This window comes from Acanthamoeba castellanii (genome assembly GCF_000313135.1).
Source record: "Acanthamoeba castellanii str. Neff unplaced genomic scaffold scf7180000084769, whole genome shotgun sequence".
NCBI lineage: Eukaryota > Discosea > Longamoebia > Acanthamoebidae > Acanthamoeba > Acanthamoeba castellanii.
Window position 1 is genome coordinate 140853 of NW_004457268.1, and position 10448 is coordinate 151300.

General features: G+C 57.8%; 5 protein-coding genes across 5 annotated transcripts; 1 reads left to right on the plus strand and 4 right to left on the minus strand.

Annotated features, from left to right (window-relative positions):
* Nucleotides 1–132: 132 nt before the first annotated feature.
* Nucleotides 133–4049, minus strand: ACA1_257280 (chloride transporter, chloride channel (ClC) subfamily protein; the record flags this gene model as incomplete). Its single annotated transcript, XM_004333513.1, has 14 exons — nucleotides 133–230; nucleotides 351–594; nucleotides 692–789; nucleotides 986–1172; nucleotides 1284–1412; nucleotides 1533–1608; nucleotides 1696–1843; nucleotides 1977–2056; nucleotides 2156–2261; nucleotides 2377–2455; nucleotides 2538–2747; nucleotides 2841–2962; nucleotides 3088–3242; nucleotides 3451–4049. 14 exons carry the CDS (start codon nucleotides 4047–4049, stop codon nucleotides 133–135), a joined length of 2331 nt encoding a protein of 776 aa, XP_004333561.1.
* A 972-nt stretch (nucleotides 4050–5021) lies between these two features.
* ACA1_257290 (zinc finger, C3HC4 type (RING finger) domain containing protein) lies at nucleotides 5022–6078 on the minus strand (the record flags this gene model as incomplete). The annotated part of the gene is made up of 3 exons (XM_004333514.1): nucleotides 5022–5136; nucleotides 5200–5879; nucleotides 6028–6078. The coding sequence occupies 3 exons, from the start codon at nucleotides 6076–6078 to the stop codon at nucleotides 5022–5024; spliced, it is 846 nt and encodes a 281-aa protein (XP_004333562.1).
* Nucleotides 6079–6508: 430 nt separating this feature from the next.
* Nucleotides 6509–7986, minus strand: ACA1_257300 (Nicotinamide-nucleotide adenylyltransferase; the record flags this gene model as incomplete). Its single annotated transcript, XM_004333515.1, has 7 exons — nucleotides 6509–6613; nucleotides 6713–6864; nucleotides 6944–6990; nucleotides 7132–7221; nucleotides 7308–7441; nucleotides 7544–7642; nucleotides 7906–7986. The coding sequence occupies 7 exons, from the start codon at nucleotides 7984–7986 to the stop codon at nucleotides 6509–6511; spliced, it is 708 nt and encodes a 235-aa protein (XP_004333563.1).
* A 399-nt stretch (nucleotides 7987–8385) lies between these two features.
* On the plus strand, nucleotides 8386–9467 carry ACA1_257310 (Nicotinamide-nucleotide adenylyltransferase; the record flags this gene model as incomplete). Its single annotated transcript, XM_004333516.1, has 6 exons — nucleotides 8386–8397; nucleotides 8469–8567; nucleotides 8684–8820; nucleotides 8895–8963; nucleotides 9093–9291; nucleotides 9363–9467. 6 exons carry the CDS (start codon nucleotides 8386–8388, stop codon nucleotides 9465–9467), a joined length of 621 nt encoding a protein of 206 aa, XP_004333564.1.
* A 118-nt stretch (nucleotides 9468–9585) lies between these two features.
* Nucleotides 9586–10448, minus strand: ACA1_257320 (Pyridoxine/pyridoxamine 5'-phosphate oxidase; the record flags this gene model as incomplete). Its single annotated transcript, XM_004333517.1, has 5 exons — nucleotides 9586–9771; nucleotides 9861–9932; nucleotides 10047–10172; nucleotides 10309–10401; nucleotides 10431–10448. 5 exons carry the CDS (start codon nucleotides 10446–10448, stop codon nucleotides 9586–9588), a joined length of 495 nt encoding a protein of 164 aa, XP_004333565.1.

Below are 10448 nucleotides of genomic sequence, written 5' to 3' on the forward strand. Positions count from 1 at the left end.
CCCTCCTGGCCCTTCTTCTGGCCCACGCGCCGCTTGTTGCGCGTTCGCCGCCGCTTCCGGCGGGCCAGCGGACCCAGCATTGCGGCGGCGGCGCCAGCGAGGCCGCCGCCGCCGCCAGGGCCGCCGCTGACCTCAAAGTCGGTGCTCTGTCCATCGTCCGGTTCGGTGGTGGATATCACCAGCCAACGGATCAGGTCCTTCCGCTTCACGAAGCCCAGCAACATGCGCGACTCTGTCATAACCACACACACGCACACGCACACGCACACACACACACACACACACACACATGTAAGCACGCACCGCACACGCACACGCACACACCGCACACATGGGAATGGAACACGTACCTTCGGCATCGATGACGGGGAACGTGGGTTTGTCTTTGTACTTGCGCATGATCTTGGCGACCTTGGGCGGGCTGGCGTTGATGGGGATGGAGAGCGGGTTGCGCTCCATGATGTCGTCGGCCGTCATGTCGAACATGCTGTGCTCGAGGTCGGGCAGGTAGGGCAGGCCCTTGATCTTGGTCACCGCGTCGTAGATCGACGGCGTGAACGCCCGCGACACCATGAACGCGATCGACGTCGCCAGCTGGAAAAGAAAGAAAGAAAAGATATGAGAAATGAAATGATGAATAGAGAAGAAGTGGAAGAGGAGGAGAAAAAGAAAGAAAAAGACTAGAGCGTACGATGATGGGGGAGAGGAGGTGCATCTGGCCCGTGATCTCCATGATGATGATCGCGCTGGACAGCGTGTGCGACATGCCAGCGGCAAAGGCCGACGCGCCTGTATCGCAAACGCACACGCACACGCACACGCACACGCACACGCACACGCACACGCACACGCACACGCACACGCACACGCACACGCACACGCACACACCACACAGAGCTTCAGTATATGCCGCACGACACGCACGACACGCCGCACGTACATAGCACGACACGCACAGGGGGCACGTGTGGGGGTGGGTGGGTACCGATGACGGCGTAGGTGGCGGGGAGGATTTCATAGACCTTGTCCTGCGGGAAGAACGCCAACCCATCGGGAAAGACGCCCTTCAGCAGCTCGCCCGTGGCGCGCCCCACTCCGGCCCCGACGATCAGCGCCGGCGCGTAGAGGCCGCACGCAATCGGCATCGACGCCGAGAACGCCAGACCAAAGAACTACGTTCAGCGTAGTAGTACAGCGCAGACAAGAAAGAACGCGTCAGTCAGTCGACGAAGACGACGGCGACGACGAGTGTGATTGTGGGCGGAGGGGTGGGTGAGGCGTACGCGCGAGACGGTGAAGAGGAGGATGCTCACGACTACGGGGAAGTGGGTGTCCCAGTCCTTGGCGCCGCCCGGCCGGGTGTCCAGGGGTCCCAGCCATATCATCTCCTTGAGTGACGACAGGCCCGGTAGCTACACGTTTTCCGCCGCACGACACGCACACCGCACGCACGACACACACGACACGACACACACGACACAAGCGTCAGATGCTGAACCAGGAGTGGTATGAGAGCGAGCGAGCGAGCGCACCGACATGAAGTAGAAGTTGCCCGGGAAGGTGATGATGGCGGTTCCCAGGATGACCCACAGCGAATAGACGTAGGGACTTCAATTGCAGACGTAGTCGAGGAGGCGTCAGTCGCACCGCAAGACGCCCGGGAAAGGGGGAAAAAAATAAGGGAGGCGGACGCACTGGGACAGCCATTTGACGATCTTGGCGCGCCAGACGAGGAATGCCGAGCCCTTGCCCGGGCCGGCCATGCCGGCGAACCACCTTCGCTTGAGGATGATCTGGCAGATCAGCTTGACCAGGGCCGCCGAACCCAAGCCGCACACGACACCTGTACGTAATAAATAAATAAATAAATACAAATAAATAATATATAATACATAAGATATATAAATATAAATATATTGATATGTATCAGTTGTGTTGCTTCTCGTGGCTTTTCGAATGAGCACAGCGCGACGCACCCAGAGCGCCGTGGAACAGGAGCTCGGTGTACACCCAGCAGTCGCGAGGAAAATTGGTGGGCGCCGTGGCCGACTGCCAACTGCGCGTTGACGAGGTGCCGAGGTTTAGTTAGTGAGTCTATAAATAAAATGTAAATATAAAATGTAAAATAAAAGAGTAATCGTCGTGGCCGACGTACCTCACAAACTGGTAGGCGATGGCTGATATCACGGCGCATTGGAAGGTGAGCAGGTAGTTTCGGACCGGGTAGTAGGTGGAGGTGACCTCTATACTGAACAGCACGCCTGTAGTGTCGTGTGCACCGCGCGTTGAGGAGTGAAGAATGATGAGAATGGTGGCCGGTGAACGTCGATATCGACGCGCCCCGAAGGTGTACCAGGGAGGGTTGAGGGCGCGTACCTCCGATGGGGGCTCCAAAATTGGAAGACACGCCCATGCCGCACCCGACTGCGATCATTTGCTGATACAGCTGTGGATTCTGGATGATGTTCGTGCCAGAACGCAAAGAATGTCAACGCGTGTGCGTGCGGTGCGTGCGTGCGCGTGTCGTGTGTGCGTACCTCGCGGATCAGGTGGAAAGGGCGGACTTTGGAGAGCAGGTTGGCGATCATGGAGGAGACGTGCACGAAGGGTCCCTTCTTGCCGATCATCAAACCGCTCGACAGGCCGAACGTGAGACTGAGCACCTTGGCCATGAGCGTCTTGAAACTGAGCAGCCCTTTGAGCTTCACGCCAGAGAGAATGCACTTGATCTCCGGTATACCGCTTCCCTGCGCACAAAGAAAAAGAAAAGAAAAGAAACAAAGCTGTCAGCCAGGCACGCGTCGGCCGTGCGTTGTCAAAAGAAAAAAAAAGAGCGTCACCTGCGCGACTGGACTGAGCTGACAGGCGGCTATGGCCAAGGCGGTGAAGAAGAGCGTCGTTGAGCCCCACATGAACCAGTCCTCCCAGTAGTTGTGTGGCGCTCGCGCCAGATAGTAACGCACTGCGAGCAGAGGATGAATGGTACGTTTCGGTTAGTGCACCGCGCCGCACACGCACACACGCACACGCACGCACGCACGCACGCACCACATGAGAAGAAGAAGAAAAGAGGGACAAAGGGCGTACAGCGATGGCAGTAGATGATGGCCCAGTCCATCATGCCTCCGATGACGGCGGTGATGATGCCCAGCAGGAGGAGGTAGAGCCAGATGAAGGGCGTCGCGCCCAGGAACTCCTTCAGGTCTGCTATCAGACCATCGAAGCAGTTGAACTGGACCGGCCTGCGATCGAAAGAAGAGCAGCACATGTCAGCCTCCACCAGGCACGGCACGGCACGGCACGGCACACACACACACACACCACACACACACACACACACACACCGACACACACACCGACACACACCGACACACACACCGACACACACCGACACACACACCGGCACACACACACGCACGCACGACACGCACGACACGATGTGATGCATACTTTCGTCTGTAGGGTGTTGGGATGGGACCGCTGATGCCTCCTCCACCGCTGCCCTCGTTCTCCTTCATCAACTTCTCGAAGACGGCGTCGTCCTTGTCCTTCTTCTCGACGAACGAGGGCATGACGTTATCGGCAAAGTCGAACTTGAACTCGTTCTCGAGCTCGTAGGCGCTCTTCTTGAGGTCGTCGATGTCTTCGAGCGTGACGCCGCCCACCCGCGCGGGCGACTCGACGTGTGTGCCGCCCGACATGGCGCCCTCCACCACGCTGGAGGCGTCGACCCCCTCTGTCGCGGTCTCGTCATCTGAGATGTCTGAATCGAAATCTGACAGCGCTGCGTCGTCTTCTTCGCCCTCAGGGACCGCTACGCGAACGCGCTGCAGCTCTTCCACATCCCTGGTGCTGAGATTCGAATACGATCGTCCGCTCTCGTCGAGGAAGCCGCCCGCCAGCCCATAGATCGCGCCTCCATTGTCGTCCATTCCGGGAGCTGGCGATGAAGAGTACGTGTAGTAGGAGTCCAGCTCTGTCGCAGAATCGTCTTCTCCCAGTACTCGTCCTCCATCGAGATTGGAAAGCTCCTCGTGCAATCCCTTCATCGGTGTCGTCGTTGATGTTGTCGTTGTTGTTGTTCCCTCTTGTGATGATGGCGAAATCTCCCGTTCGAAATCGACATCGTCTCTGGAGCCCATCATTCTACTCAGACCGCCTCTACCAATGGCCTCCTCGTTCTTGTGGTGATGCTTGGGCGTCGATGCTCTCTCGCCCAGAAACAGCAACGAGTTGGTCGAGAGCTGGCTGGTTGATTGTGACCCCTTGTGGAAGTGAACGATTCGTCGATGAATCGGTCGAGAAGCGGAAGTTGGCGAGGGAGATCTCGATGGCGGGGAGGGAGATCGCAGCGCAGAACGTTGCAGATGCGGCTTCCCCAGTGGGGCCTGAAACGAGGGGGCGGGGGTGGCACACGGAGGATGAGGTGGTGCCACCTCGTCATCTTCCATTTCGGGCCACCCCCATCGTGGCGCCATCCTTCGCGGGACCGGGGCACGTGGCGTCGTGTTCTCGCCTCCCCCTCCCCCTCCGTTTCGTCATCCGCTTCGTCTTCGCTTTCGCTCTTTTTCCGTGAGGGTTGTTGCTGCGGTGGAGCGACAGTGCCGCTGGTGGTGCGCTTGCGCTTGTCTTTGAGGCGCAGGTGTGGTGGCCCTTTGGCCACGTACGCTGCGAGCGGGCTGCGCAGCCGTTGGTCCATGAAGCAAAGGGGGAGAATGAGATAGAAACTGAATAATGTGGAGCTCCCCCAGGAAGAACGGAAGCGGCTGCATCCTGTTCATGTCTGAGCTTTCGGAGCTCCGTGTTTGTGGCGCCTGCCCTTTTGGGAGGCAAACACAACACGAATTATTTTATTTTTCGCTTTTGTGACACTTCGCGCCCAGCCTCAGTGGTGACGGCGATGACGAAGAGGAGGCTCTCTTACAGTAACACCAACGTCCCCAGTGCACAGGTCTCACCCTTGTGGCTAACCACCTCTTCATATCTGTCAAAGGACACTGTGGGGTGGTTGTTCGAGGGATTTAGTGCCCGCCCCTGCGGCGTGCTCCACGTAGCACCCGCCGACCGCTCCCGGCAGCAAAAACAGGGGCCGCGCTGGCGGAAGAGAGGGGCTCACCAGCTTGGCCCAGAGAGCTGCTGATTGGGGCGATGCGGTGAGCCTTCACCCCAAACGCAGCGATTGTTGTTTGTAGGATGTACCTGCGGGATCTATCAATGACGACATCATGCTTGATTGTGTCGATCTCCCTTGATTGCTGATTCCGCCAAGTAGTCATCTCCTCCAAGGAGCGCGTGAGCATCTCTATGGTTTCCTGCTGGTGCAGTACGACGACGCGGAGGGTATTCAAGGGGCACTTTTCCTCGTGTTCAGGCATGCGGCCGCGTGGGGCTGTGAACTCGCATCCAACCTCGGCAGCGCGACACGCCACCACCTTGGCCGTACACTCCTCGTCCTCGTGGCGCTTCTCGCCGCCTGGTGCCACGCGACTGCCACAACCGAGACCACACACTGGGTCCCATGCCCAGCGTGAGGACAGGAAATGGCCGCTAATAAAATGAAGTGGAGGTTGCATACAGGCTGGGCAGGCGGCGACGTGCTCGTGCAATGACTTGCGGGCGTAGCTGCAGCCGCAGGAGGGGCAGACCACACGCAGGTCATCGAGCCTGGCGGTCACAAAGCGCGGCGGGAGCATGACGCGAGCCAAAGCCGTTGGCTGTCGGCACTGAGGGCACGACGAGCTTTTCATGAGCCAGGCGCCAAGACACTCGCGGCAGAACATTTGTCGGCATTCAGGTTCGACCACAGGGTCCACAAGTGGCTCCTGGCAAATCGAACACACAAAGTCGCTGTCGACGTTGTCGTTCTCGTACACAAATACCTGCGAGCGAAGGCTTTGTCAAAAAGGAAACCAGCAAACACAGGCAAGAAGAGGAGGCGCTGAGAAGGAATCACAAACCCAAACAAACAAACAACAAAAAAGATGTGAGACAAGAAGAAATGGAAATAAAAGGGAAAAAGCTGCGAACCTGCTTGGCAGAGGGCGCACTTGGCCTGTGGTCGGTTGCAAACGAGAACATGGCCTCCAGGAGCAAACCAGAAAAGAGGCGTGCCGCAAGAACCTAAAAGACAACCTTGGTACCAAAAGCAATTTTCTCAGGCATTTCCTTTTCACTCCTCTTTTCTTTTGATGCCACCTTTTACAAGCCGCACAGTGAAGCGCGTGTTGGCGTTCTTGAGCACTCTGCCGAGGCTGATATCGCTCGACCTCAGCGCCTGGGACTGCTTTCCCTCCTCTGTACCACCGCCACACCTCTCCTCACAATCCCATGTTCACACAGCTCACAACACGACACGACACACGACACACACTCAATCACTATGTGCAGTTGATCGCATGTGTTGATGCAGAGACTGAGCCTCAGCTGCACCTCCATCACTGACCAAGGCGCGCCTTTGCATTGAAGAGGCCAAACAAGGCTAATTGCTTGTTCCTTTTTTCACATTTCATCACTTGAGGAAGGCCTTGTGGAGGTCGTGGTGCTGGAGGTAGGCCTCGACCTCCTCGCCGCACAGCTCCGCCACCGACTCACCGCGCTCCAGCAGCTCCCGCACCTGTGTATGTCGTGTGTCGTGTGTCGTGTGTCGTGTCGTATCGTGAGTGTGTACCGTGCCGTGAGTGTCGTGTCGTGTGTCGTGTGTGTCGTGTGGCACCTTGGTCGAGGAGAAGTTGAGCGTCTCGGTGAGCACGATGTAGAGCAGGTGCGAGATGTCCTGGGTCATGCCCTGCTTGGCGCGCCGTCGCACCGAAGCCGCCACCATCTCCTTCAGCGGCGTCGTGTAGCCCGGCCGACCCACCGCCACCACTGCCATTCGCCACACATCGAGTGAGCCGCGCGTGCGTGGGTTTGCGTGCCGGCGATGTCTGTGGATGTGTGTCCGAACCTGGTATCGTCTTGCTCCCCGCAGAGATGCCAAAGAGGAGGCCGCACCTGTGCGTCGGCAATCAGCATCAACATAACATCCCCCACATCGAAACATTTTATGTATATTTACTAAAATTAAATAAAGGCATTCATATATTAAAGAAAACACAAATAAACAAAAAAGAAAGAGTGATGCAGGAGAAGTACTTCTCAATCAGGTCTGCCCCGCCCAGGTACATGACCCTCACCTTCTCCTGCACGTGCTCCGCCACATACTCGGCGTGGTATCGCGCCACACTGTTCGTTGATGTCGTGTCGTGTTGTCGTTGATGTCGTGTCAGATTGTGTGCGTGTGTCAGAGCGTGTGGTGACCTGAGGCGTACGAGGGGAAATTGATGAAGCCCATGGCCCGGGCTTCGTAGGATGAGACTTCGATCCAGTCCGACTTGTCGGCCATGACGCGGCACATCTCCACCCGGTGGTGTCCGCTGATCGGGTACGACCGCACGTTCACCATCTACCCGCCAAACACACACGCCGTGAGCTTGTGCGTGTGTGCGTGTGCGTGTGCGGCGTGTGTGTGCGGCGCGTGTGTGCGGTGATGGAGAACAAAGAGCACCTTGCCGGTGACGTAGTGGTCGTGCGAGGGCGAGATCCAGCCGACAACGACAGTGAAATTGTGCTTCTCTTCGAGCCACCTCTTCGCCGCCTCAAACATCTGCCATGACGAGATCTCGTGTTTAGCCCACACGGCGGTTGCCGCCAACCAACAGAACAGACCAACCACAGAGAGCGCGCACCTCGAAATGCATTTTGTGAACGGGCGCGAACGACCTGGTTTTATTTTCAATTTTCAATTTTTAAAATGAATTAGTTAGAGAAAGGGAACTAATAAAATTAAAATAAACAAAAAAGTAAGAGAAACATGGGGTCATCATACCCGGTGGCGACGAGGGCGACGAAGCGGTGGTCTGGCCGCACCTTCTTGGCGGCTGCGATGTTGGCGCGCAGCTTGCCCAACGGTATCCGTTCCTGTTCTGCTGCTCGTGTTGTGGGCTCCATCTCTTGAGTGCGTGAATCCTTTTTGTTGTATTTTTGTTCATTTTTATTTTGCTGGCTTTTTTCCCTGTTCCCATTCGGCGAAACAAGGTCTTAGGTTGGAGAAATAGTGGAAAATCAGGAAAAAAATATATCTTTGTTTGAATATAGCAAAAAAAAGGACAAAATAAAGCAAAGGACAACAAATAACAAGACAAGTAATGGAGCAAGAGGAGGGGCCGATACCACTCGCCAAGCTGGTGGTGAACATTGCGGCAGCAAAGCAGGCTCGCCCCACTCACCCACACCGCTTCGTGGTCCTCCTGTCCACCGGGCACGCACACTCCCCTGCCCGCCCCTTCTTGTGTGCCCACCTCTCACATTGATCCTCTCCTCTGCAGGTCCTTCGCCCCCGTGCACAAGATGCACATTCACGTACGCTGCAATGTGTGCATCGCACACGGCACACGCGAACACATGCTTACACACGTTTTTTCGACTCACAGATATTTGAGGCGGCGAAGGAGTGGCTGGAGAGCAAGCACGGGTTTACCGTGGTCGGCGGCTGGATGTCGCCCTCTCACGACAGCTACGTCCTGGCCAAGGTGCGCGTTGTGGTGCGTGCGTGCGTGCGTGCGTGCGCGTGTGGTGTGCGTGTGCGTGTGCGTGTGCGTGCGAGTGCGTGTGTGTGCCCTGAGGGCTGACTGATGGCTGCTTCCAGCTCGAGTTTGCGCGATCGCCTCCGATCAACGCCGCTCATCGTGTGGCCATGTGTCGCGCTGGGTTGGCGAGTTCGTCGTGGGTCGAGGTTTCATCGTGGGAAGCCACCACTGACCAGGGATTCCTCGACTTCCCCGAGTACGCTGTGTACCCTTCAGCGCTTCGTGTCGTTGGCCGGAGCGGGCATTAATTTCAAGTGTTGCCTTTCTCAGCGTGATGCAGTTCCACTACGACTACCTCCACGAGCACTTGGGTGAACACGCAGAGGACATCACCCTGATGTACCTGGGCGGAGCTGATCTCATCGAAAGGCACCGCAAGCACCATCACACACACACACACACTACACACACGGCACACACGGCACACATGACACTCACGTCACACACGACACGCAACGCAAACCATAGATGTGGACCCGTGTTTGGGGTCGAGCTCTACGACGGGAAGCTGGCGCCGGTGGTGGCGGTGGGCCGGCCGGGCTACACAGAGGCTCTGCGCACCATGGTCCAGTCGTCCATCCGGCAGGCCGAGAAGCAAGGCCTCCCTGCCTCCAGAGACATGCTCTACATCGTGTCCAACGAGACCCTGGCCTTCTCATCGACCAAGGTACTTCGCCCGGCGCCTGGTGTGTTGCCGTTGAACACGACACGACACGACACGACACACGACACACACAGGTGCGGGAGCTGCTGGAGCGCGGTGAGTCGGTGGCGGAGCTGTGCGGCGAAGAGGTCGAGGCCTACCTCCAGCACCACGACCTCCACAAGGCCTTCTTCAAGTAGCAGTCCGTACCGTATTTCGTGTAGTTAATGTACCACACATGTTCGAACATGTTACATAGCAACAAAGAGTATGTCGACACACTTGAATGTGGAATAAATAGTGTGGTGTGTGAGCGTATCAGGGCACCAGGTACTTTCGTTGCCACTCGCCCACCGGCACGTCGGTGGCGGCGGCGCCCTGGTCGCCAACGCTGGGCGTGGTCGCTAGGCCGAGCGTGCGGTGGTACAGCGTGCGCTGCGTCCAGCCGGCCCGGGTGTCCAGGAACTCGATCGTGTCCGGCACCAGTCGAAACCCGCCCCACGCCTGCCCGACCCGGCCCGCGCACCACATCACGCGAGATCTTAGAACCGCCCACTGCGCGCATAGCCGATGAAACCCTAGGGCTGGCGTACGGCAGGCAGCGGCACGTCCTGTGGCGAGAGCATGTAGCGGTCCATCATTCCCTGCAGGTACTCTGCTCGCTCCTGTGTGCGTGTGCGTGTGCGATGGTGTGTATGCGTGTGCGGTGGTGTTGGTGCTTTTGGCTGTGACTGCCCAGGAGCGCGGAGCTTAACGATCAATCGTGTGTGGTGGGGTACCTGGTGGGAGGGCTCGTCGTTGCTTTGATTGAAGGGGTGGTCCTGGCCCTGGCTCAGGGCGTAGAAACAGATCTGCTCCACTCGCGAGCAGAGCCTAAAGAGCATTTCCGTCTCGCGTTTCGTCACCTGGCGAACTCCATGTGTCAGGCGCACACGCACACGCACGCACGACCGCACACAAACACGCACACACGCACACACACACGCACACACACACACACACACACCGCCGCACACGGCCGCACACACACACGCGTAGAACCTTGTGCACTACGCCGGTGATGCGGACTTGGCGCAAGGTCTCGGGCCAGGCGGAAGAGGACGGCGGCCTTGGGTTCTCCTCGAGCTGCCGCGCCTTGGGTCCGTCGTAGTTGGAGCAGACACGACCTGCTCGTCCCACAT